General features: G+C 40.1%; 2 protein-coding genes across 2 annotated transcripts; one reads left to right on the forward strand and one right to left on the reverse strand.

The window, feature by feature from the left end:
* Window positions 1-1,868: 1,868 nt before the first annotated feature.
* LOC117305640 (monocarboxylate transporter 12-like) lies at window positions 1,869-5,480 on the reverse strand. Its single transcript, XM_033790521.1, has 2 exons — window positions 5,352-5,480; window positions 1,869-2,611 (listed from the first exon to the last, which is right to left on the reverse strand). Exons 1-2 carry the CDS (start codon window positions 5,446-5,448, stop codon window positions 1,869-1,871), a joined length of 840 nt encoding a protein of 279 aa, XP_033646412.1. The 5' UTR covers window positions 5,449-5,480.
* A 3,696-nt stretch (window positions 5,481-9,176) lies between these two features.
* Window positions 9,177-27,393, forward strand: LOC117307168 (cyclin-dependent kinase 20-like). Its single transcript, XM_033791839.1, has 11 exons — window positions 9,177-9,262; window positions 12,864-12,967; window positions 14,045-14,118; window positions 15,746-15,785; window positions 16,835-17,023; window positions 18,781-18,902; window positions 20,882-20,944; window positions 21,376-21,499; window positions 23,522-23,614; window positions 24,645-24,707; window positions 26,917-27,393. Exons 2-11 carry the CDS (start codon window positions 12,893-12,895, stop codon window positions 27,091-27,093), a joined length of 1,020 nt encoding a protein of 339 aa, XP_033647730.1. The 5' UTR covers window positions 9,177-9,262; window positions 12,864-12,892; the 3' UTR covers window positions 27,094-27,393.
* Window positions 27,394-27,800: the final 407 nt, after the last annotated feature.

Here is a 27,800-nt window from a genome sequence, read left to right on the forward strand (position 1 = left end):
TAGTAGGCCTCTATAGATGATACTGAGTTCTTGTACCGTTCTTCGTCACACCTTTATGCATGCTATGATGCGTATCAAAGCGATCAGTATGTTTTCCTGCAAGGTGTGTGAAGCATAGTTTTGAAGTTTGAAACATATTCCTATGTATAGCACCATTAACCTTATAGGATGGCCAGTGGCGCAATATTCATATGTATAGCACCATTAACCTTATAGGATGACCAGTGGCGCAATATTCCTATGTATAGCACCATTAACCTTATAGAATGACCAGTGGCGCAATATTCCTATGTATAGCACCATTAACCTTATAGGATGACCAGTGGCGCAATATTCCTTTGTATAGCACCATTAACCTTATAGGATGACCAGTGGCGCAATATTCCTATGTATAGCACCATTAACCTTATAGGATGACCAGTGGCGCAATATTCCTATGTATAGCACCATTAACCTTATATTATTATTACTATTATTTATTTGACCTCAACAAATACAAGTACATCAAAAAGTACAGCAAAAGTTAAACGAAACGCAACGAACCAATCAAAATAATAACGAATACAATAAATAAACCAGCAAAAAACACACAATAAATATAGGATGACCAGTGGCGCAATATTCTGCCGATTAGACCAAATCCTTCTAAATGTCCAAAAGTAAAGAATTCAGAGGACTTGAGCCACTAGGCAAATAAAACATCAGTGGCATGGGCATAATAATTTCGAGCTGCTTAAGCAATAAAATACTGCTTCAAAAACCCATGCTTAGCATTAATGAGTATTTGTTTCAATGTCAATATTTCCTTGAGTTCGTTCAACCTTAATCCCGATCCTGAGTTTTACATGTAAAGCACGCACGTCTCAACGTCAGAGACAACAGCCCAATGACAGCTGAAATTACTCCCATCGTGCCGAAAACAACGCCATAATCAACAGTCATGTCATATATCCAACCTGTAGAAATATTTGAACAAATAAAAACAAATTAAACCAAGAAATATTAGTAGTAACGGAAATCGGGGTTACTAATTATCACGGTGTGGGTATCTTGGTGTGGGCATATTTCTTTATTCTTGATTTCATATTTGGCATGTCAACAAACTCCCCCCCCCCCCCCATCCGCAAAAAAGGACATCTCTCTAACCATAAGCATTAAGATATTGACAAAATAGGGACACCGCCAATATAGGGCTAGATAGCTCAGTTGGTAGAGCGCCGGCACGTTAATCCGGAGGTCGTTGCTTCGAATCCCACTCTAGTCAACTCTTTGTTCAACCCCCAAAATCATTTCAAAATTTACCCAGTCAGTTTCCCTTGTGGTTTATATTGATATCTGAAACAAACAAAAGTCGCATCCCCTTAAGGTGATCCCCTGGCTGCCGCTTCCCAGGTTGTATCGTAATTTGGGTGTGATCCCTGGCTACACGGCAGTTAACGGTTGTATGGCTTCTGACTGGCACCCCCGAACAAAGATATTGAAAAAATAGGGACACCGCCAATATAGGGCTAGATAGCTCAGTTGGTAGAGCGCCGGCACGTTAATCCGGAGGTCGTTGGTTCGAATCCCACTCTATAGTTAATTCTTTGTTCAACCCCATAAATCATTTCAAAATTTACCCAGTCAGTTTCCCTTGTGGTTTAAATTGATATCATAAGCATTTTATAACAAACGAAATATAGTACTTTTTATAGACCAACTCATCCTATCCAAGGGAACGTGTTCCGTTAATCTTTGGTTTTGAAGTTGTACAACATGTTTTGTAAATGTTCCTACACTTACCGAACAGGAAACCTCCCGCTGAAAAACCGCAACCAGAAAATAAAAACATCAAGGCTATGGCAGACACTCTTATCTTGTCGGGAAAATTAACTGACAAGACGATCATCAATGGAAAGAGTACAATGTACTCCAAAGCCAAAGCCGCCAATAGTAGCAAGGGTAGCAACAGCCTCATAGGATGATGCCGCGATAGGGTCAAGAAGAAACACCACGGCTAGGAGGAAAGCCGACCCAGCGAAGAGATCATGTGCTTGCACCAGTCCATAGTTGATTACAAAACCTGACGAGATGCGCCCAAACATCGCTCCAAAACCGCCGAAAGTGGCTAGAAATGACGACCTCGTCTCATTAAATCCCTGAGCATTACCGTTTGGGATAAGATATATATGCCAACCAAAGTATATGACCCCCACTAGGACGTTCACAATCTGGATGGTGACGAATCCAGGTTCATCAACGAACATTTGTAGGTCAATTTTCTCAAACATTGCTCTGAACCTTTGTCTCCAGTTGTCCAAAGGTGACTCGTTGGAAGTTGGATTCGCTGTAGAGTTCGGCTCTTCATCAGCTATCGGTGTGTAGGGGTTTCTGGTTCGCAGAGGTCTGACCAGAGCGGCTAAGACGCAATAATTCGCTGTCAGGGCACCGAGAAGAACCAGAGCACCTCGCCAACCATACAGCTGGATCAGTTGCTGCACCACGGGAGGGAGGATCATCATGCCCAGGGGGCCTCCTGTCAAGCTGATCCCATTCGCCACAGCGAAGTTATCTGGGAAATACTGCAGCAAAACTGCGACTGAAACTGTTTGCATCACGGAATATCCAAAACCTATACAAATTGAATCAAAAATTGATGTTAAGTTTTTTTTTAATGTAAACAAAGTTGTGAGCCCAGCCGATGATTAGGCAGTAAAGCATTTATTTGGTCTAAAAAGTGTATGAAAGTTTGATAGTTTTTCGTCAATTCATAAGTCATTGAATACAGTTGATGTGGTTGCCGAGGCATTCATTTTGAATGACGTGTGAATACATTGCCGTTGCTGTTGATGTTGCTGTTGCTGTTGATGTTGCTGTTGTTGTCATACAACTGCTTCCATTCGTATGAGGCATTATAAGGTTAATCCTTGAAACCCACTGCCGGTGTCAGATGCAATTGTGTCCGCCATGCAATACTGTCCGCACCGGACATTTTTGCATATGCAATCGTGTCCGGGGCTATGCAAAAACCGTCCAGTGGACATGTACATGAATATTCACCTATTTTATGATTGCATCGAACGACCGAACATTTCCCATTTCATCATGACATGCACTTCAAGGGCGTTTAATTTACTGCAAGGACGGTTTTGCACGGGGCGGACACAACTGCATATGCAAATGTGTCCGGGCGGACACAATATTGCATTATGCAGCAGCGTCCGGGCAGACACGAGTGCACATGCAAACCCGTCCGGCGGACATTATTGCATATGCAATATTGTCTTCCGGATAGTATTGCATAGATGACATAATTGCATGCGACAACGGCGGACAGAATAACTTAATAAGAGACAGTTTAATTTAGGAGATACTGTCTCGAGGGACACTGAACCCTAGCTCGGACAACGTTACCTGGGGACAGAACTGTCCGTCCACACCGGGTTCATTTTGACGAGAAAACATCCATGTCGCTTCTTTAGCCTTATCGTACATTGTAGACTGAGAAGTTTTAAACCCGTGCGGGGTTATTTTTCTCCAATTCAAGTATCCGTTCAAAAATTGAGCATGTAAACTACTCACGGTTTCAATTGTTTTGTTAATAAATACGCATGTACAGTGAAATTCACTTTGGTTTGCGAGTCTAAAATATTTAAAATTACAACCACAAACAAACTTTCAACCACAAAGGCATACAATAACAAATAAATAAACAATATATTATTCGCACATTATGCAAAGAGACAACAGGTAAAAATTGAAAATCCCCGAAAACAAATTTTAAAGAAGTAACGTGTGATAAAAACTATAATAGCGAGTACGGTTGGAGTCGGCTCTGATCCCTCTTTCAGCATTTGAAGGCTGGGTCGGATCCGATTATCCCTCTGTGGTATATTGTAGCGGCGGTGCCGATTGACCGGTTGGGGCGCCAGCACGACTCCCCTTCGGAGCACTGCTGTTAGCCTGAACGTCTGACGTCATTTTTCGAGGCTCGTGAATAACGCCAGAGACCGGCCAAAAACCGGCGTGTGGTTTGACCTTTCACCGCTCATAGAGATACACGCAAATTCTATACCAATTACCAAGCAAGTACCGAATCCACCATGCATGTACTGTAAACATACTACCACACACGTGGACACACGTGCGGTCGACCGAAAGTAAGTTTCCATATCTGTGTTTTGATTGGCCATCCGAGGTGATTCAGACCAATCAAAACAAACCCAGCTACGGTAGCTTTCAGTCACTGCATTTATCCAATGGTATCATTAAACCCGCCATATTTCCCGCCTTCGTGCATCACCGCTGATCCGCCGCCCAGTACTTAAGCAGCATGCAGCATCAGAGTCCATCATTCTCCAGAAGACGATTGAAACGTCGAGTTAATCCAACGGTTCTTTTCAGAACCACCCAAACTCATTTAGAGATTGTTATTACATGGTGTTACCGCAAACTCTTCTATATCTTATTTCCACCATGCAAAGTTTCAAATCCTACTTATCATTATACCCAATGGAATCACTGGATCTGAATAGCTGCTGTCAAAGATACTATTATCTTTGCTGCTGTTGGCCCAAGCCGGTCGATTTGTGAGTCTGCTCGCCAGAGAGGGCGTTCTCTGGCTTAGGTTTCTGCTTCGTGTAATTTTATGACTTGTTGTGTGTGAATAAACCTCCAAAGAAACGGACAGATAAGGCAGTTAATTGTACCTTCAATATTGTGTCATTCAACTGTGTACAACCATGGAGGATTAATTTATTCCTCCATGGTACAACGCAACCCACGGTCAACGCTACAACGTTATTCTCCAGCGGTGCACGATCCTATAAGCTAAAGTAGTAGTCCAGTCTAATTTCTATACCATTCGCCCTGGTAATAGTTAAAAAGCAGGACAGTTCTTTTCAGAACTGAGAAGTCTCCCGAACCTCCGATTATCTACTCCACGGCAGTAGAATAAAGCAAGTTCCCTAAGAACAACTCTACCTGGCAAGAAGATACACACATTGTGTTACCGCAAACCAAATACATTGATACCTCACCATCCAATGCCTCAAATCTTTATACATAATAATACCAAGGCCCAAGCACTGTCGTGCATCCATTGTTAACGCTGTACAAATGAAATGTACTGCTTTTGTAATAAGGTTTTCAAGGCGACTGTAAACACCCCTATGTGGAAGGACACTTCGCAACGTGGGTGTGATTGTGGATAACAAAATGATAGAATTTGTGAAAATTCATGGACGGAATTATTTAAGATTTAGCAAAAAAAACTAATGAAAACTTTTGTGCCCCAGTTAGGGATGGGAACGGGACTCCAACAAAAAATGCCGCTAATAGCTGGAAAATTTGGAGTTAGAATGATTACTTACTGAATACGATGAAACAGAGAGCAATGTGAACCAGTGATGTTGATACCATTGCGGCTGTGATGAGAGATGCAGCCGTTACGGCACCACTTATGATCATCAGCGGTCTGGTTCCTAGAGCTCCCAGTAACCCTCCAGTCAGGATCCCTTTAAAGGCAAAATCATTGTGTTAAGCCACTAGATGGACACGTTTTTGTATCTGACCAGTATTCTCACTTGGTGTATCCCAATTAATGCATGAAATAATTAAACAAAATAATACATGGGAAAATTTTGGCTCAATTGGTCATCGAATTTGCAAGGGGAAAATGGAAAGAAAAAACACCCTTTTGCATTAATTTGTGTGCTTTCAGATGCATAATAAAAGGCTTCAGCTGAAGCCTTTTATTATTGAGTGAGAAATTACCTCTTTTTCAAAAACTTTACTTCAAAGAGAGCTTTTTCTCACAGTGTGTTGTATCCTGTCAACAGCTCTCCATTGCTCGTACCAAGTAAGTTTTTTTTATGCTAACAATAAAATTATTTGAGTTATTACCAATGTTGTTCAGTACCTTTAAAAGGAGATTGTAAAATATACATTCATTGATATCGGTTATCGTGTTGTATTTGTTTGAAATTCCACAAAATGATGTTCCCTGATTTTAAACATGGTGGATCTTCCTTAAATTGTTTGAAACTTCCACAAGTGACACATGAATACAATGACATGGATGGAGATTTACCTGTTAGACTAACGGTGAATGGAAGGCTAACGACAATACCTGCTGCACGTGTGGTACATTCAAAGTACTCCACAAACTCATCTAATAACACCCCCATGGATTTGAAGATACCGTAGGCCAGGAAACATACACCAGCCCTTACGAGTAGAATTACCCAGCGCCAAGGACCTGGTGTGCCCATCGTGGTTATGAGGAATAGGATGCTTCGTTCTACTCTACTGGTGTATCTGTTTTGTCGTGCGTGTGGTAGAGGTCTGTCGTGCTAGCCTGTGAGCAAAGCGTCGCTGTGCGTGAGGAGAGGTCCGTCGTACCAGCCTGTGAGATAGTGTGAGCAAAGCGACGCCGTGCGAGTGGGGAGGTCCGCCGTAAGTGAATAAACGTCGTGCGTGTGGAGAGGTCCGTCGTGCTAGCCTGTGAGCAAAGCGTCGCTGTGCGAGAGGAGAGGTCCGTCGTACCAGCCTGTGAGAGTGTGAGCAAAGCGACGCCGTGCGAGTGGGGAGGTCCGCCGTAAGTGAATAAACGTCGTGCGTGTGGAGAGGTCCGTCGTGCTAGCCTGTGAGCAAAGCGTCGCTGTGCGTGAGGAGAGGTCCGTCGTACCAGCCTGTGAGAGTGTGAGCAAAGCGACGCCGTGCGTGTGGGGAGGTCCGCCGTAAGTGAATAAACGTCGTGCGTGTGGAGAGGTCCGTCGTGCTAGCCTGTGAGCAAAGCGTCGCCGTGCGTGAGGAGAGGTCCGTCGTACCTGTGAGTAAACGTCGTGCGTGTGGAGAGGTCCGTCGTGCTAGCCTGTGAGCAAAGCGTCGCCGTGCGTGAGGAGAGGTCCGTCGTACCTGTGAGTAAACGTCGTGCGTGTGGAGAGGTCCGTCGTGCTAGCCTGTGAGCAAAGCTTCGCCGTGCGTGAGGAGAGGTCCGTCGTACCAGCCTGTGAGAGTGTGAGCAAAGCGTCGCCGTGCGTGTGGAGAGGTCCGCCGTACATGTGAGCAAACGTCGTGCTTGTGCAGACGTCCGTCGTACCTAGCCTGTGAGCAAAGCGTCACCGTGCGTGAGGAGAGGTCCGCCGTACATATGAGCAAACGTCGTGCTTGTGCAGACGTCCGTCGTACCTAGCCTGTGAGCAAAGCGTCGCCGTGCGTGTGGGGAGGTCCGTCGTACCTCCTGTTGCCAAACGTCGCGCGCGTGGTAGAGGTCCGTTGTGCCCATAGAGCCGTCCTTCTTTTTTGAAGGTTGTGGATTAAGTTCGTGTTCCGGTTTTAAAAATTCAGCAAATCTGTTGACTAGCTGTCGGAATTTTACGTGTTTGACCATTTCGCCCTGTACGATTGGAATTTGGATCGTAACTCTCCCACTCCGCCGTCAGGACGAGGGTTACGTTATTGCAACTAGAGATGGGGGATCGTGTTCCTCAATAGGCATAATCTCAGGGTGGGTTTTGATCTTTGACGTTTTATTGTTGTAGTTATCACATGAAGTTGAGGAACAGAAAGACTTGGGTCTCAAAGTTTGCAGCACCCTATCCCCTACAAACAAATCCAAGATATTGCGAAAAAAGCTCGGCAGAAGATTGCCCTGTTCAGAAGATGCTTCACCGGATTTGACGAGGAGAGAGTCACAATCTTTTTAAAGTCTTTCATCCGACCGGCTCTGGAGTATGCTTCGTCTGCCTGGAGCCCATTAACCGAAGGAAATAATTATTATGAAATTACTAGAGAATGTGCAGAAAAGTTGCCTACGCCTGTGCACCGAAGACATTATCTTTGCAAGAGAGGAAGGAGAACAAAAACAGACCTGATTGAAACCTATAAATTTATGATTAATGGGTTCTACAAGACACCCGGCTGCAAGTTTTTTCTCCCTCCCCTACAACTAACTAAAAGGATTTCAAAGAAATGATTTGTCTGGCGTACCAAAACAATTATTGGCAGACCACTTCTTCTCAATAGTGGTACAAATTTTGAACAATTTGCCAGAGTCACTAATTTCTGCATGAAAATGTGGCTACATTCAAGAGAAAATTGAGTTCTGCCCATCAGCGAAGACGACTCACCAATCAATTTATACCAAGTAAGTAGTATACCAAGTAAGAATCTATAATATTCTATTATATCAGACCATCTTAAAAGAATTTCTTGTGATCATGGGAGTGTATAACTTATTGTGTCTCCACTCAGAAACTCCCTTCTAAAAGCAATCCGAATTATTCATGGTGCAGGTTATCTAGAACATACTTCCCCATTGTTTGCCACATCAGATATCGTAAAACTTGGCGATTCTCTTGTTTAAACACTCTGGTAATTTGTTGCCACATAAACTTCAAGGCTTCTTTTTAGCAAGTGCTTCAGTTCACACACATCATACCTGTGGTTTAGCCAAAGGGGATCTTTTGTTAAACAAAGTAGAACAGAGGGTTTTTTTAAGAGTGCGATTCATAATGGGGTCCTTTACTGAAATAGTCTTATTGCAGAACTTAAACGGTCAGTCAGTGTTTTTTCTTTTCTTAAAAAGCTTTAAGAAAATTTTGATTGATTTATACACTTAATAATCATATATCTCTTTTATTTTAATACACAACTTTTTTTAGTAATTGTTTATCTATTGCCCAGTCTCACTCATACATAATGTCCATGTCCCTTTTGTTGTTGTTTGTGTACGTTTTTGTGTAAAATGTCCTTGTCTTTTGGGAAGAGGAAAACAAGCTTTTGCTTCTTCTTTTCAATACATGTTAATGTCAAACTGTTTTCTATTTATTGTTCATAAACTGGATAAAGTTTTCCTTAGTAGTAAATAAGTATACACGTTATTATAAGATTTCTGAACAATGTTATCACTTGTTGATGTTGACATGAAATAAATTTATCTGAAATGTTTAATTTTATTATGAATGTTTCTGCTAATCAGCATAGAAACAACTAGGTTTCAATTGTGTGGAAATGATTCGAATATCCGATGTTGTATTTGTGCTTAGTTGTTTTGTTTGATTCTTATGTTAGCTTAGAGTTGAGGTAGTTTTCAAGATTGGCTGAAAGTGTTCAGGTTGGACAGGTTATTTTCACCGGACCAGAAGTACAGAGTACAGTACTGGTAATAGCGCCCTCTATTGATACTGTTTACATTCACTGTATGTTGCCATCGTGCGCCTGTCACATTATTCGTGGTTTTTCAACATTCCTGGTTGGCCTGTTGCTATGCACTGAGTTGGTAAGAAATCACATAATTTGTTATATAAAATAATACCCACTATTCTATTCTGTCGTTGTTTCATGTGCAAATTGGTGACTCTTGATTGACAACGTTTGGCCAGACAGACACTTGCTTTTCATATTCTGCACGGGCAATGCAAATGCTGGGCGAGAGCATGGCGAGAGGGAGGCTGGTCATCTCCCCACCTAGCAAGCTCGCCACCAACAAAGTCGCCCCGTAAACGGCTCGCCCCGAGTTGTTACAAAGTCGCCCCCTAAAAATGTCGCCCCCAAACAATGTCGCCCCCTAGCAAAGTCGCCCCCTGAAAATAGTTAAGGATTCTTTCGGTAATATATTATAATGGCTTAATTATTTAATTAATAGATGTTAAATTTGCATCGGGGATAAAGAATATTAATTTTTGTTTTTACCCATACACCGATGTGTGTTACTCACTGTTAGCACTGTATACTCAGTACTTTCCCAAGTCCTGTGAAAAAATATCACATTCACAGGCATGTTACTCGGGTGGGATTCGAACCCACGACGCTTGAAATTCTAGAGCAGTGTCTTACTCTTACCAACTAGACTACCGAGGTTGCCCGGCAGCTAGAGGCAGTTCGAATCCTATTTTAATTATTGTATCGGAAAGAATATAAAGTAAAGCCTACTTATATTATAGTTATAGTCTGCTTGAGTAAAAATGTCATCAATTAATAATAAACTCCATGCACAAAATTTAAATTTGTTGTCAATGATTTTATTAACGTCGCTCAATTTAAATTATGACACCAAACAAATACTTAATAACGTTATAGGCCTAGATTTTATCAAACGAACATATTCAAGTGTAGGTTTCCTGTCATTAAAAACCAAATTATGGGGACAATAACACACAGACAATGAAAGTGTCGTTAAAAAGATCCCACATTTGGACAATGGAACGTCTTACGATGACTCCATAATGGCGCTGACGGAGAGTGGTCATACTGACCGCAGTCGGTACCAACTTTGAGGTTGATATCTATCTAAAACTGAGGTTTACAGATTGGGGACGATCCAGGGGTCTGACACGCCGCCACCCAAGTGTCTATTCAAATTAGTGGTTCAAAAGAGTCACCTTTTGTATAAAAATACTAAATGTGGCCGACAATGACCAGGAAACCTGTATTAAATTTAACATTTACAGAGTAGATTTTCAATAGACCTTCCACAAGCACATTACTTCATGAATACAGAATTTTTTCTGAAAATGTTTTAACTATATTTTTTTACCATAATTATTGTAGCCTTAATTATTTTCCGAACAACATCTGGGGGCGACTTTGCTAGGGGGCGACATTGGCTGGCGGCGACATTGTCAGGGGGCGACTTTGCTAGGGGGCGACATTGTTTGGGGGCGACATTGCCAGGGGGCGACTTTGTTTCAACCCGGGGCGAGCCGGGTAGGGGGCGACTTTGTTGGTGGCGAGCTTGTCAGGTGGCGAGATGACCAGCATTCGGCGAGAGTTGTTGACCATGTTGACGCCATCTCGGCATATCAACACTTTCAAGTAAGTGCATGTGGGTTGGTCAACTCGACTGTTACTGTAAGTGTTGCTCTAGTCTAATCTCATTGTATTAACGATTTAGCCTCCTCCAGACGGCGAGGGTTACGAAGCATGCTTGAATTGTAAAGGGCGAAATGGTCTAGTCAGCAGATTTGCTCAATTTTGACCAATTTCAAAAATCTTGGCACAAATTCGAGGAACACAAAATTAATCCTCAATAGTCAATGTCTATTATGAATATTAGAAAGCACAATATTGAGAAAAAAATGTTGAAGATAAAGGACAAAAACTTGCCAGATCCCGGAGCGAAACAGTCACAAATTTCCCAGGGCCAGGCTCTATTTTGAACCTGTCGCATCGCCATTTTGTGACTTTCCGATATGTTCCACACTTTAATTTTGGTCACCAATTGGCGAGTGCTGAACCGCAGGTTCCAGCCACTTGAATTGACAACCTGCCGAGCCGCGGCCGAGTTGGACTAAATAATTCTGTAAAAGGGGTGTTATAACGCAGTGGGGCAGTACATGTGCGCTGTCCGTTTACTACCTGATGTACATGCTACATGTACATGCCCATCGTTCACTCACAAAATATGGCGTTGAACATAATAGGGAGTCACAAAATGGCGATGCGACATATCAACCTGGACATTTGTGACTGTTTCGCTCCAGGATCTGGTAAGGTTTTTTCCTTTTTTTTCAAAATGTTTTCTCAATGGTGTTTTGAGTGTTATTAAAAATTAGACATTGAGGATTAGGTTCGTGTTCATAGAATTTGTGCCATGATTTTCGAAAGTGGTAAAAAAAGAGCAAACCTGTTGACTAGCTGTTAAAATTGTACGTGTTTGACCATTTGGCCCTTTACATGCGAACATGCTTTGTTACCCTGCGGCTACGCCGCTTGGAGGAGGATTACGACAATATCGCAACTATTCTAACTCTAGAAACTATGGCTCCCCCGTCAGCCATATTGCCTCCTTCCGAGTCCTTACTCAGGCCATGGAGGAAGAAATAGTTCCATGGTTTAGTTTTAATGCTAACGTTTTCAAAATCATTGATGATAGGTGAACATTTGATGATAGTTTGCCATCAATAACTTCAGTTTCCTTTGTACTACACAGCTGAGTCGGATTAAACCATTCTGTAAAGGGCTTGTTACAAGGCAGTACGGCAGTGCATGTGCACTGTCCATTAATAATGCCCGCCGTTTACGCATTATATTGCACACAGTCACACGGACTGCCACTCTGCCTTGTAACACCCCTTTCACAGAATGGGTTAGCCCCAAAAAACTGAATTCCCCAAAATTTGAATTCTGAGAAGTGTTATTGACAGATTTTGTATTTCAATTAGGGATGATCTATTCTTTCTGAGTGGACATTATGCTCCGGATTTTTATCGATATCTCAAAAAGTGATTTGCACAGGTTGGGGGCCTAAATAGTTTTATTGTATACCAGGCCTGGAATGACGCAGAGGTTATGGAGGCTATGGTCTTGCAGGGCTGTATGATTTGTTTTTGAAACGGCAAGGGCACCAAGGCATTTTTTTTTCGCGGTAAAGGACACCCTATGATGAAATTGCAAATTTGTACTGCCGAGCATTTTAAGGGCACCAAGGCAATGACTACGGGACACGGAGGCAATCGCCTTCGCTGCCTCCGTGAAGTATCAGGCCTGATCTTGGCCTAAAGTTCCAATTGACTAAGATTTTCCAATGGAAGTGCCCTTTGTAAAATTAAAGTGTCCTTGTCTTTTCAACATTTTAAAGATGAAACTCCAGCCGTCGATTTCACCAAACTCTACCTAACTTATGATTAATCTTAAGACTTAGGACAAGTCCCAGCCCTGCACTGTAGCATGTATACACTAAGATTAGTCCTAAGTTAGGTTGAGTTACTGGTCCCAACTGGAGACAGGATTAATCCTAAGTGCTTTGTGAAATCGACGGCAGGCCTGATAATAACTACATTATAGGATTAAAACAATCGAATGGTTCCAAAAACCAAGGGTAACCTTCCCTTTAACCCATCTTTTGCTTGTTTCTTTTTCCCTTATCGTTTTCCTTCCAGGTTGTTGATTCAACGTTTAGTAATAAATAATGGAACAGTATACCATCTTGGGAAGGATTGGAGAGGGTGCTCATGGAATTGTCTTCAAAGCTAGGCATATTGAGGTACAAATGTGGACTGTTTATTTACTTTTTGTGAGGACTCGTTCAAAACACGTGTGAAACTTATTTGTGTTAGTTTCCTTTTAGAGTTGGGTTTGTGCTGGAATAATTTATCATTGAAGAAATTTACAATTTCCTCATTAGGGTGCCCTTTACCAAGGAGGAAATGCCTTGGTGCCCTTGCCCTTTAAAAAACAGTTGTCTATCATGTCTATAAAGATTTTGACATCTTCTTCCTGCTACACTATTGATCGAATTTACCTGACGTCATAATCACAATAATCTTTGATGTGCCATATGGGTGGGCAAAGTCACTGTGCGTTATTCAGTGAAGTGTGCTTTTAAGTGACACGGCCTTTACACGTAAATCTATTGACCACCGAAACGGTGAGCCTGCCACAGTCACCTTGTTAGGCGTAAGTGCATGGGGTCAGTACCAAAATTGGTGAACCCACAAGCTGGATGACTAAGGCCTATTTTTGTGTAATCTTTGGAAACAAATAAAATTTTCATTGATATGATATGTGTATGAAAACTTGCTAAACATTAGAGCGTTTGATATTTCTTATTAGATCAAGTTTTTGGTGATGACATGAATCCTTTATACTTGTTGTGAAGGAAGATTTTTGTAGTAAAATTTACCAGTTGAATTTTCATTTTCATTAGTCTTAAAGTTTTTAGACAAAAAGTGAGAGTAATCAAGCAAAGTTTTCAGGATAGTTGCATTCATACGTTGTGCTTAAATAATTATTTTTTCCTGAGGCGAAAATTATTTTCGTACCTGATCTTTTCTGGGGAAAAAAAATAGCACCTCAGCAAGTAACATTTTGAGGGAAGCTTTCTGCCATCGTTTTTGTCCAAACCTTAGTTTAATGTAAATCTGTCTATACATTGTGTTTTGTGTCCTACAAGCTCCATTATAAATACTGAAAAACTGATTTATAATGTCTGCTGCCACCTTGTGTTCCACAGCTGCCAATTTCTCTTGAAACCCTTTAACTAGACCAGGCCCCTGGTACTTGCTTTTCAAATCCATTCTACCCTTTTGATAACCCTGTTTTTGTTATGTTTTTATCTCAGAGTGGTGAAATATGCGCACTGAAGAAAGTTCCCCTGCGCAGGTTGGATGATGGAATCCCCAATACAGCTCTGAGGTAAGTTTGCACATGTTTCAAAGTACAGTCGTTAAAGACACTGGACGCTATTGGTAATTGTCAAAGACTAGCCTTCACAGTTGGTGTATCTCAACATAAGCATAAAATAACAAAACCTGTGAAAATTTGTGCTCAATCGGTCAACAAAGGTGCAAGATAATTATGAAAGAAAAAACACCCTCGCCACCGAATTTGAGTGCTTTTAGATGCTTGATTTTGAGACCTCAAATTCTAAATCTGAGGTTTTGAAATCAAATTCGTGGAAAATTACTTCTTTCTTGAAAACAATGTTATATATACTATCAACCTCTCCCCATTTCTCGTTATCAAGAAAGGTTTTATGTTAATAATTATTTTTGAGTATTACCAATAGTGTCCACTGCCTTTAAACCAACATCAAAAATATGCATTGTCTGGAAATTTAAATTATTTTGTATACACTTTTTCAAACAATCTTTTTTCTTTAAAATTTTCAAGTTAAACTCACTATAGACTGCCTATCATTCACAAAGAGATGTACATGTGTCATAATAATGTGAAAATTATTTTACTTAAAGGAACATTACAGAATTGGTTTTGCTAGCAACAAATTTGTTGGCAGTGTAAGCACTTTATGTAATCCACCATTATACATAAACAGACAAACCTGTAGAAGTTCGAGATCGATCATCCATCTTGGTCATGAGAAAATAGTTTACAAAGTGAGTATTTTGCATTGCACCGAAGCCATAACAAAAATTAATAGAATGCTCACTGAGCGATAAACTCCAAATGCGGAATTAGATTATTTATTACTCATCAAAATTAATATGAAATTTCACACAGAAATATTTTTAGGGATGTTTTCTATCAATAGACCTTGTTAGTTTTATGTAAATCTGTGATCTTAAGGATTTTTTTCCTTACCAATTCTGTAACGTTCCTTGAAAGAGTAGCCTATAGTATACTAAAAAGAAAAAAACTCAAGCTTTCAATGTTTTTGGCTACTAATTTATTGCTGTCAATAACAACATGAACAATAAGGCCTATGGCAGTGTTGCGGCAAGCTAAAAGAAGATCTTGAAGACCTCTCATTACATATAGAGCTATCAGGAACATCAACAAAAAAAGCTCAAAACAGTTTTGCTTCTTATACAAAAATATGGCAATTGGCCAATACAAATAATGTATGTACAGCCTTTTGAGTTAGATTTTTGCTTAGTTTTACTTCAGATGAAAACTGTCCAGCCAACTTTATTGATTTCTCATCAAATATGACATTTCAGAAAGAAATATTTAAAGTAGGGATGTTTTTTCTATCATCATCATCATAGTGTTTTGTAAATCTGTGATCTTAGACGATTTGTGTGCTTACGAATTCTGTATTGTTCCTTTAAGTCTGACACACTAAACTGCTTGGGCGCGACATGCAATATTAAAGTCAGTTTAAAATTAAGATGCACTTTTGAAATGTTGAGGTTTTTTTTTTTTAAGAAAGCTGACTATATGATAGAGAGAGAATGCACTTTGAGGTATTCATTTTAGAAGGGCTTTACCTTTGCTGCATGCTAAGCTCAACCTTTGCTGCTAAGCTCTATTGCCTTACAGATTGTATTGATTGTGTAATTATTTGTATGTTAATTTGCAGGGAAATAAAAGCATTGCAGGAAATTGAGGACAATCAGTATGTAAGTATTTGTGAACATATTATTTAGCGGACCGACTCCACTAGGGTCAAAACATCTTGCCCCAATTTCACGATAACGATTAAACCTTTCGCCTGAAGATGAGCAGAGGATACTGATCAAAATGTTGAGTCGTTAATCACTAGTTCTTTTCAGAGCCAACACAACTCCAAGGAGATTTTCACAAGGTGCTACTGCAAACCTCTCTTAGGCCCTTGTCACACGAGGCAACTTTTACAGGCAACTTGGAGGCAATCAACTGCATTGCATTCTACATGACCACTTTGGTAGCACATGATATTTTTTTCGAACAATGTTTTACGATCACCAAGAATAATATGTGAACATTCAAATGTGAATGGCTTTTTTTCTTGGAGATCGCATGGAACTGGTTGCCTGTAAATTGCCTTGTGTGACATGGCCCTTAGTTGACTGTTCTTTATGTATGACATTTCTTTCTTTGTGCGACTATCGGCATAGTCACGACCTATGAATCATTAGTTGATTTGAGACTACCATTTTTCAACTACTCTGTTAAACGTGCTGCCTCAACTACTACAAAAACAGTCGCGACTACTTCAAAAATAGTTGTGACTACCTGTGTGGTGAATCAATTGTGTCGCTCACGACTATTTACATAATTGACTTACAAAACACAATCAGACATCAGTGACACAATCCTTTCGGCTTCAGTTTTACCAATGTGCTTGTGGGCACACATTGCCACAGTGCATCTTGAGAATGTTAACCTTAATCGCAACAAGTGTCGTAGTTGCGACTATTTGAGGTGCGAATATTCGAGTCATATCGTCTAGTCGCCCAGGCCTAATGCACATGTTTGTTGTTTTAATGATTTGGCCGTATAAACAATGATAATAATTATTCATAAATACCTGGGACAGTTTCTGTATTTTGATTGGTTGAGAGGACATCACGTAGGGGTGTTTAAAAGGATGACATAACATCAGCCAGAAGTGTTTAAAATGATCAAGAACCAGGCCTCGGCGGGTTTAAACCACACATTGATTCCCATAGTCATACTAATCCTGCAGGTAGTGAAGCTGAGAGAGGTGTTCCCACACGGCACTGGGTTTGTCTTGGTGTTTGAGTTCATGTTGTCCGACCTGCTGGAGGTGGTCAGGAACTCGGAGGAGCCCCTGACTGAAGCCCAGATCAAGAGCTACATGATGATGCTGCTAAAGGGTATCGCTTACTGCCATGAGAACTCCATCATGCACAGGGTGGGTGTGTCCATTAGTCCAGGGCCCTGTTTCCTAAAGCTGTTTGGCAGAATGTCACAACCAACCCATCGGGGTTGTTGTTGCAACCAGGGGAAGAAACCAACACTGCAGAAATAAATTTGCACTCAAGCCAATCAAGATTATATTTACAAAATATTACAAATTTATTTACAAAACAATTCTGCTCTCTGAGTTCCTTTCAGTGGCCACTGCTTAAACAACTGTCCAAACTATTTACAACATTTCAACACAGTAGCTGTAGCCGCTGCACAGTAGCCAGTAGCGCTTGCCCCAGCAGTTGCACAGTAGCAGCTCGCGTTAGCACTATTTACAACAGCAAATCATGGCCCTATATTTTAGTGTACCACAAAATATACAAAACAACTATTTCCAACTGCTTCCATTAGTCAACCTGTGACACAGAACATTCTGCTCAGCAAATTCTTTTGCTAAGCAAGAGGTAAGTGGTATACAGCACTGGTAAATGTACAGTATTTTGTACGGTAGCTTGGAGTGCGGTAACTTGCAGCACCAGCTGTATACTCCCTAGGGGGCTGAGATGGTTGATATATTTAAGGCTCAGTGACCAGGGGTAATAATGTTTGAAGCGCTTTGAGTCGCCCTTCAGGCTGTGGTAAAGCGCTATATAAAATTTACTATTGTTGTTATTTTAGCTGGTAACCTATTTGGCCTAAGCGAGAGTTTTCTGGGCTTTGCATACTTTTGTGCATGCAAGCTTAATTTAGTGAAGTTGGACCCAGAGCACTACCTCTTTTTTTACAGAGGGATATTTCGCTGGGGTCATACAAGTCTTAATTACAGACTCGGTTGTTTTGGAAGGCATTTATATCTTGTATCACATTTTGCATTTGATTATTTTTGTGTGCATGTAGCCAGCTTTTAATCTCTTTTAATTTTTTACCTTACTGTGTTCTTGACAGTGTTCTGTTCCCCATTATTATTATGGGGTCAGGGTGTTGAGTTTTTAAAATAAAATTGTGTAGTTTTCTGTGCATCTATATGTAGTTGGTACATTTTTGTATTTTTTGGCTTTGTTCGACATGTGAGTATTTTGATGTATTTTTCATTGTTTGTATTTTGATGTAATTTTGTAATTTGTGCCTTCAGACGTCCTCAGAGGATGGAGGCGCACCAGAAGGAGGCGCACCAGAAATGTAAACAAAAAGTTATAATTTGTATTAAATCAGTTCGCTTTGGAGGACGGGACAACGCTCAAAACATGTTTCAACACGCTCAGCAAACTTATAAACTGGCCTTCAAGGTTCTGTGCAAGTTGACGGTGGTCATGTCAACAGGTAGTAGTGGGACTAGTGGATTTAGCCTTCTATAGGACTGTTCCACTGTGCTGTACACAGATACAGAGTCCTAAATATTAGGGCCCATTTCTGGGGCGAAAAATATTCAAAGCTTCATAACTCAAATCTTACCTGCAAGAAGCCACTAATTTTAGCAGATTCACATTCCATGGCGGCATACAATTTTCTGCGGTGGGTTTGTCATATACATTTCTCTCAAATCTGTCATTTTCGTGAAATAATGAAGCTCCGAACAATAATAAATTCCCATTTTGATCATATTCTCACAGTTGTCTGCTGTGCGTTTGTGTACATTCAGGAATAGCTGTTAGGAATAGCTGCTAATTTTTCTCCTTTCTGCTAAGTTTTCATCAAAGTTAATGTCAATATACACCCAGTAATGACGGCATAATGATGGTCGCTTTTCTGATTTGTCTATAGGACCTGAAGCCAGCCAATCTTCTGATCAGCGAGACGGGACATCTGAAGATTGCTGACTTCGGTTTGGCAAGAGTTTTCAGCAACGAAGAGGGAAGACAATACAGCCATCAGGTTGCAACAAGGTATGACAAGAACAGGGTCAAATCAAAAAAGAAAAATGACCAGCCCATTTTGAAAAGTAATTTGTATAATTACATTGTTATAATTTATAATTGCTTAAAATTACTCGGACATATGAAAGGGGCCCCAAGGCATTGCCCTGTAGGGGCATGGAGGCAATTGCCTCTATTGGCTTGAAATATCAGCCCTTGACTTGGAGTTTTGTTGAAATTATAAATTTATGTCATACAAAATGCCTTTTGATGATGAAAAGAGAAACTTATTTTAAATAAAATATATGGAAAACTAAATACATAAAGGGGTCCCAACAGATTTATTTTGAGCTGATTCACTATTAACCAATAGCAAACTTTTATACGACATTTAGCCAGAGTAGGCCTAACTATTAAAGTGCTAACTTACATCATATTGTCGATCTGATAAATTTGTACCTACATGTAGAATAGTGTGCAACTGTTCTAATTTTCCATGTGATTTCTACATTTGTGTGTATTTTTTAAACCCCCACCCCCCCAAAAAATGTAATTAAAATTGTTTTGTTTGTTAGTTCTATTTTATAACTTAGATCAAAATCGTAGGAAAATGTAAACCCATATTGAACATCCCAAATTGTAGGGTACGGCTTTCCAAACCAAAGATAAATGTTGTTTTCGCTCACTCCTTGCCTCCAAAGTTGGGGTTATCTACCCAAGGCTTTATGAATTTAAAACTTCGCAGCCCGGCGACAAATTTATAAGGTGTGGCACCAATCGTACCGAATGTGAGAGTGTGGTTCTGCTATCTACCACTTGCTTTTCCCAAGTACTATTTTAGTATTCATGGAATGTCTTGTCCCGTGAATACACAAACTGAGTAAATTAGGCAAATTATTTACAAGCACAAAGCAAACTATAGAGGCTTGAAATTATGCAAATTAAATATGCGCGTAAACAAACAAAGAGGGTGCTATAGTGTGAGCAATGACGCGTGGCGGCGCTGTAAAATAATGTAAACAATGACTCGCCTGGTGCGTAGCGATCACAAGTGCATCTATGTGCTATATTATTATGTACACGGAAAGATGGAAAGTGAGACAATAATTATGTATTTACAAATGCCTGACAGTGAAGATTAACAAGTCTGGCTGGTCAGGTTTGTAATCTGGCTTCGTTCAAACAAGCTTTCGTGCTCGTAAACTTTCACGCTTTGCACTCACAAGCTTTCACGCTTTGCGCTCGCAAGTTTTCGCACTTTGCGCTCGCAAGTTTTCACGCTTTGCACTCACAAGCTTTCACACTTTGCACACTCACAAGCGTTCACGCTTTGCGCTCGCTAGCATTCACTCTTCGTGTTCTTTTAGATGGTTGATTTGAGTCCCCAAATTCTAAATCTGAGGTCTCGAAAACGAATTTTATGAAAATTACTACTTTCTCGAAAGTCTGTCACTTCAGAGGGAGTCGTTTCTCACAATGTTTTGTACTATCAACCTCTCCCCATTACTTGTTACCAATAAAGGTTGTGTGCTAATAATTATTTTGAGTAATTACCAATAGTGTCCACTGCCTTTAATAGCAGCCTATAAAAACCTGCCTGCAGATGTCAATCAATCATTGCAGGATGTTGTGTGGCCGAGCCGATAAGAGCACCAAACTCGAGCTCTAGTGCTTCTGTTTAGCAGAGTGTGGATTCGAATACTGGTCGTGACACTTGTGTCCGTGAGCAAGACACTTAACTATAATTGCTTCTCTTCACCCTGGGTTAAATGGGTACCTGTGAGGGCAGAGATGGTTCACGTGATTGATTTAGTGGAGTAGAGCAATAATGTGTTGCACAGGCTGTATACTCCCCAGTGAGCTGATCTGGTTTAAGGAATGAATTAAGGCCAAGTGACCGGGGGTACTAATATAAGGCGCTTTGAGACACCCTCGGGTGTGAAAAGCGTTATATAAAAACTGGTTATTGTTATTTTTATTATTCTGCAATTATTCTTGACTCTTGATAGGTGGTATCGAGCCCCAGAGCTTTTGTACGGAGCGAGAAAGTACGACGAGGGCGTCGATCTCTGGTGAGCTCCTTTCCCTTTTTGTAAGGGCGATGTAATTTCACTGTAAAGTGTAAGGCTATCCGACGTCGCACAAACTGGCTCCAGTGAAGAGTACCTGGGTTCAATTTCATAGAGCTGCTTAATCAGCACTTGTTAGCATGAATGCTTACCAATAAGCAGTGCGATTAAATTGGCCCGGAGCCTAGGGTTGATTTTGTGATTGATTGAGTGTTGGGTTTGATCCCCTTTTGTGACTTTTTTGAAAACTGCCTACATGTACCTTTTGTTTCTAACAGAAAGCTCATACTGCTTTATTTTCTTAATGACTGTAATCCCAGCCATTTTGTCGTCTTTGAGTGTTGGCTCGATTCACATTCATGCCTTTTTATGAAACGGGCTACCATTGTGTCTAGCTCACACTAACTTACTTTCCTTTATGGCTGTCATTTCAGGGCGGTAGGTTGCATCTTTGGTGAACTCCTGAACAATTCGCCGCTATTTCCTGGTGAGAATGACATCGAGCAGCTGTGCTGCGTACTAAGAGTCTTAGGTACCCTTACAGAGAAGACATGGCCTGTAAGTATAGACCCAAGCAACCCTAAGAGTCTTAGGTACCCCTACAGAGAAGACATGGCCTGTAAGTATAGACCCAAGCAACCTCCAGGACTCAAATTTTACATTGAATCACTGGCCTGAGGCCAGTTAATTCATTGTCAGGCCAGTACATTCAATTAAATTCATTTATTCAATTAAAAAATGGTTTATTAAAACATGTATTGCAGATAAAAACTGAATTGCATATGCAAACATCTGGTAAACTTAAGACAGGTAAAGTCTGGTGGTCTTGGTTTTTTTTTTCAATTCAACATCTTTGTCTCAAAAAACTTATATTCAAATGTTGAGTCTGAGTCTCATAAATATCTTTCAATTCTGCCGAGTATCGCCCATTAAACAGAAGAGATCAATCTTCTTTTAGAAGTTTGTTCAAATGAACCAGTTTAGATGATAACCTCTCATTTTGATTCTAGTCTCTTCTCATTTTGATTCTATTCTTGTAAATAAAATCCCAGTCCAGTAAAGGTTCTGAGCTACAAGTCCGGCGATCTTGTGGATTTCCCCCCTAAATTTGACCCCTAAACTCGTTCCCTCGCATACACTGATAGATTATCATCATAATCATCATTTAGGCTGTGTTCATCCAGTGTAAGATTTAGCCCTCCTCCTGTAAACACCGTTCATTTCTATTTCTTGCAGTTCTGGTCCATGTTGTTCCTGCATAAACCCTGATGTCATCTCTCCATCTTCTTCTCTGTCTACCTCTTTTCCTTTTCCCTGTCCTTAATTGCCAATCCATTATTCTTGTTGTCCATCTATTGTAATTCCTTCGGGCAGTGTGTCCAGCCCGTCTCCATTTAGCTTATTTTGTTGTCCTTATGATGTCTCTTTAATACTCAAGTTTTATTTTATATCTCTGTGCATTTATTCCTGTCTCCTGCTAGATTATAACCCCCCAGTATTGCTTTCAACATGTGGTACATTTTAACTTGGCCTGTGGTCAATCCAGTCTAGGTGCACACTCATGGTTACCCGCAAAAAGAGGCATCAAGTGAAAGAGCAACTTGACCACTCTTACACCCAGTTTGGACAGGTGCGCCAGAGTCGCACCGAACCAAATAGATTACGAGCGACTCTAGGCAACCCAAATAAATTTTGGTTTCAGACAGGCGAACTTAACATAACATTTAAATTGGTTCGGCTCATGACAAGTTCAACGTCTCAAACCAAGGCGCTCGAGAGTCGTTCCGGACGACTGCAACAGTCGATCTTTCGACTTCTAGCGCGTCCAGTCGCTCCTAACTGTTTCAGACGTCAACATTTTCAAGTACTTAACGCATAATTTGGTTTGGCGCGACTCTGGAGCACCTGTCTGAAACGGGTGTTACATTCGTCTTTGATCTTGAGACATGTCTGGCTCTATCAGTCTACACTAGACTGTATACAAACATCATTATGTTTTTATTTGTATTAAAATTCCTGCATTTTCAGGGTAACATTTTTTTTTGTGAATTGTGATATTTCTAATTTAACTGATTCTAAATAAATTATTATTTAGTTGTACCAATGTTTTTAATGTGTTTTTAATATATTTTAAATCTTTGTATTGATTGATTACCAGTATCTGTAATAATTAGTAAAAGGTATTTGTTGATTTAATGCGCTATATAAGAATTAAATATTATTATTATTATTATTATTATTATAATATTATTATAATTATATTATTATAATTAATACTTTTATTAATTTTAACAATGAATGTTGTTGTTATCTTAGACAAAAAGGGGCCAGACTGATATTGTGCTTTACAAGCCAGGGTTAGGGGTAGGTTAGGTATTAGACAAAATGAAGATACCTCCTTAGTTGGTTTAAATCTGTATTCTGATTAAAAACTTCAGTTTGTTGCTTTTCACCGTTCAACCACAACTGGCCATCATGTAAACATCTATCAGATTGTCCTACAGAAACAAAAAAAATCTTTTTAAATGTTCTATGGTTACTAAGTATTTTATGAGGCGTTTTTTACTCTTATCGTTACAGGGAATGGAGGAGTTACCAGACTACAACAAGATCACATTTCCAGAGAATCCTCCCATACCATTTGAAGAAGTGGTACCAGACGCATCACCAGAGGTAGAAAACCCTTTTAAGGGCTTGGGTACTTTTTGTACAACACAAAACTTACACAATTTGAAGATAATGATAATAGAAAGCCTCACTTAAAATATGAGTAAAAAAAAAAATCACAAAAATAAATTAGCATGCATAACTTATTTAACAGGACTGGTATCTCTGTAGTTTACAAACCTGAGGAAATCTTGAAGCAAGGGTGCTTGCTGTGTGAACCAGAAACACCAGGGTTAACCCTTTGCCTTTGACGATAAGCACAAGTGTTCTGTTTTTGTTTTTTTTCACATGCACTACCAATCCTATACATGGGACCTACTGGCTCAATGTCCAATCTGAAGGATAAAGCAATTGTGGAATTATATTGCTCAAGGATACAAAAAGTGTCGTGGCCCTGATTCGAACCAAATCTCAACCCCAATCTCAACAAAGACATCTTTGTTTTAAGAGATGTTAAATTGGCATCGGGGATAAAGAATGTTAATTTTGGTTTTTACCCATACACCGATGTGTGTATGCACTGTATACTCAGTACTTTCCCGAGTCCTGTGAAAAAATATCACAGGCATGTTACTCGGGTGGGATTCGAACCCACGACCCTTGCAATTCTAGAGCAGTGTCTTTCCAACTAGACTACCGAGGTTGTCCGGTAGCTAGAGGCAGAGAATTCTTTGTTTGTCTACCTCTTGCACCCTTTTTGTTGTGCCAAGAACTCGCTATTTAACTTTTGCAGAGAGATCATTCTCTGTATATGGCCCCAAAATGTGGAATAAGCTTCCTACACAGATCAGAAATGCCAGCTCACTCACCTCATTCAAGACACTCCTTAAAGGCAGCGGACACTATTGGTAATTACTCAAAATAATTATCATAATAAAACCTCATTTGGTAACCAGTACTGTTCCTCAGTGCCTTAGAACAAACTTTTGATTTTGGCGCTCTACAAAAATGACCTTTGATTGATTGATTGATTCATTGATTGATTGACATGCCACTGAACAATAGAAAATAACAGCATTGTTCTTTTGTTTTGCAGGCACTGGACCTCCTGAAGAAGTTTCTTGTTTACCCCTCAAAGCAGAGAATATCGGCAGCGGAGGTGAGTTTGAAAAATTAGCACTTTGTGTAGTTGCTGTTTTCAAGTCTACTTTATAGAATTTTGGCTGGTAACCAGTTTCTACAAAGCAATATTGTTTCTGTGTGTAGCAAGTTGTTTTTGCTTACATACAAGCTATATGAAGTCGGGGCCTGGGCCCAATTTCATAGAGCTGCTTAAGCATAACATTTTGTTTAAGCGAACAAATCCTTGCTAAGTAAAATCAGATTACCAGCCAAGACTCCACTCAATTGTTATGCACTCAATTAAGTAAACAGCTAAATACCAGTCACCAGCAATGTACATGGCATGAAAATTTGACCAGTAACATATGTAAAATAAGCGAGCTATTTTCGTGCAGCTCTATGACATTGGCCCCTGAGCTCAATTTTATAAGGCTGTTTAGCAGAAAATACTGCTTGACAAGTTTTCTGCTAAACACCAAATATCTGCGGCACCAATGTGAACTTTTTAGAATTTTGGCTGGTAATGCAGTTTCTGCTAAGCAATGTTGTTCTGAGTTTGTTGTGCTTACAGGCTTTATGAAATTGGGCACTGGTGGCAAAATTATTTTGTTTAGAGCTACTTTTCATGTTTAAAGGCACTGGACACTATTGGTAACGGTCAAAGACTAGTCTTAACAGTTTGTGTATTTCAACATATGCATAAACTAACAAACCTGTGAAAATTTTAGCTCAATTGGTCATCGAACTTGCGAGATAATAATAAAAGGAAAAAAAAAAAATTCTCACACGAAGTTGTGTGCGTTTAGATGGTTGATTTCGAGACCTCATGTTCTAAATCTGAGGTCTCGAAATCAAATTCGTGGAAAATTACTTCTTTCTCAAAAACTATGGCACAAACAGAGGGAGCCATTTCTCACCATGTTTTATACCATCAACCTCTCCCCATTACTCGTCACCAAGAAAGGTTTTATGCTAATAATTATTTTGAGTAACTACCAATAGTGTCCACTGCCTCTAAAGGCACTGGACACGTTTGGTAATTGTCAAAGACCAGTATTCTAACTTGGTTTATCTCAACATATGCATAAAATAACAAACCTGTGAACATTTGGGCTCAATCGGTCATCGAAATTGCAAGAGAAAAAACACCCTAGTTACATTACTGTGTGTGCTTTCAGATGCATAATAAAAAGACTTCAGCTGAAAATGTTTTATTATTTGAGTGAGAAATTACCTCTTTCTCAAAAACTATGTTACTTTAGAGGGAGCCGCTAAACTAGCAACAGCACAATCATTTTGAGTAATTACCGATAATGTCCAGTGCCTTATTCATTGATAACCTATATTTATGAATATTTTTCGTCATCCCGGTAACTATTACTAACTGTAATATTGAATTACTTTTGTGCAATATAGGAATTTATGTATTGTAAATTTGTAACCACAGCATCTGTTCAAACAGACAGCATTGTGTTCAAACAGACAGCATTGTGTTCAAACAGACAGCATTGTGTTCAAACAGACAGCATTGTGTTCAAACAGACAGCATTGTGTTCAAACAGACAGCATTGTGTTCAAACAGACAGCATTGTGTTCAAACAGACAGCATTGTGTTCAAACAGACAGGATTGTGTTCAAACAGACAGCATTGTGTTCAAACAGACAGCATTGTGTTCAAACAGACAGCATTGTGTTCAAACAGACAGCATTGTGTTCAAACAGACAGCATTGTGTTCAAACAGACAGCATTGTGTTCAAACAGACAGCATTGTGTTCAAACAGACAGCATTGTGTTCAAACAGACAGCATTGTGTTCAAACAGACAGCATTGTGTTCAAACAGACAGCATTGTGTTCAAACAGACAGCATTGTGTTCAAACAGACAGCATTGTGTTCAAACAGACAGCATTGTGTTCAAACAGACATCATTGTGTTCAAACAGACAGCATTGTGTTCAAACAGACAGCATTGTGTTCAAACAGACAGCATTGTGTTCAAACAGACAGCATTGTGTTCAAACAGACAGCATTGTGTTCAAACAGACAGCATTGTGTTCAAACAGACAGCATTGTGTTCAAACAGACAGCATTGTGTTCAAACAGACAGCATTGTGTTCAAACAGACAGCATTGTGTAGGCCTATTGTGCAATGTGTTCTGTTGTTGGAACCAAAACAAATACTATCATGTTTTGGTTTTGAAACATGGTTCACTCAGCTTTTCTGATTCCTTTTTTCTTTTTTTCTAGGCCCTCCTTCATCCGTATTTCTTCACGGAGCCACTGCTAGCTCATCACTCAGAATTGCCGATCCCCAAGCACGGCAAGAAAGTACGACACCGTGGTCAACACCCCAAGGAGTATGATATTGATGTTCCCCTGGAGCAGTCCTTGGTGGACCCAGACCTCATCGCTCTGTTTGTCTGAGTCAATGTCCTCTCTCTTTTCCTGCCTGTCTGTCCGTCTATAGGCTGGGGAGCAAAAGCTGTTGTATGGTGCCGAGCGAATAAGAGCACCACACTCTAACTCCTCAAGGAGTATGATATTGATGTTCCCCTGGAGCAGTCCTTGGTGGACCCAGACCTCATCGCTCCGTTTGTCTGAATCAATGTCCTCTCTTGTTCATGTCTGGGTGTCCGTCTATAGGCCAAGACCGTGTTAGTCGACAGGGGTATTCAAGGCTTGTTTGTGTGGATCATTGTATTCTTCTTTTACAACATATGCATTTTATTTAAAAAACGGTTACAAACGCTTTTCAAAGACCAACTCGACTGATCCAAGGCAACATGTTCCTTTAAAGTTCTCTTTAAACGTAGGAATAATTTATTGGCAACTTCCCTTAAAACTGAAATGTAAACATGTTATAACTATCAATCAACTGGGTTCTTAAAGTCACTGGTTCCTGTAATCACTTAACTTTACTGACCGTGGATTGGCAGGAAGTTGTTCTAAAACTAACCGCAAATAAATCGTCGCCATTTTTCCCCAAAAGGGCCACAAATTGATAAATACAGGAAGGGGCCTATACTGCAATTTTTGCATTTTGCTTTCCTTTCACATAGAGCCATCAGCCCCCCCCCCCCAAAAGACATGAAAGATAAATAAAATACGTGTCTGGTGTTAGAATTGGGATC

Source organism: Asterias rubens, chromosome 2, assembly GCF_902459465.1.
Source record: "Asterias rubens chromosome 2, eAstRub1.3, whole genome shotgun sequence".
NCBI classification, from domain to species: domain Eukaryota; kingdom Metazoa; phylum Echinodermata; class Asteroidea; order Forcipulatida; family Asteriidae; genus Asterias; species Asterias rubens.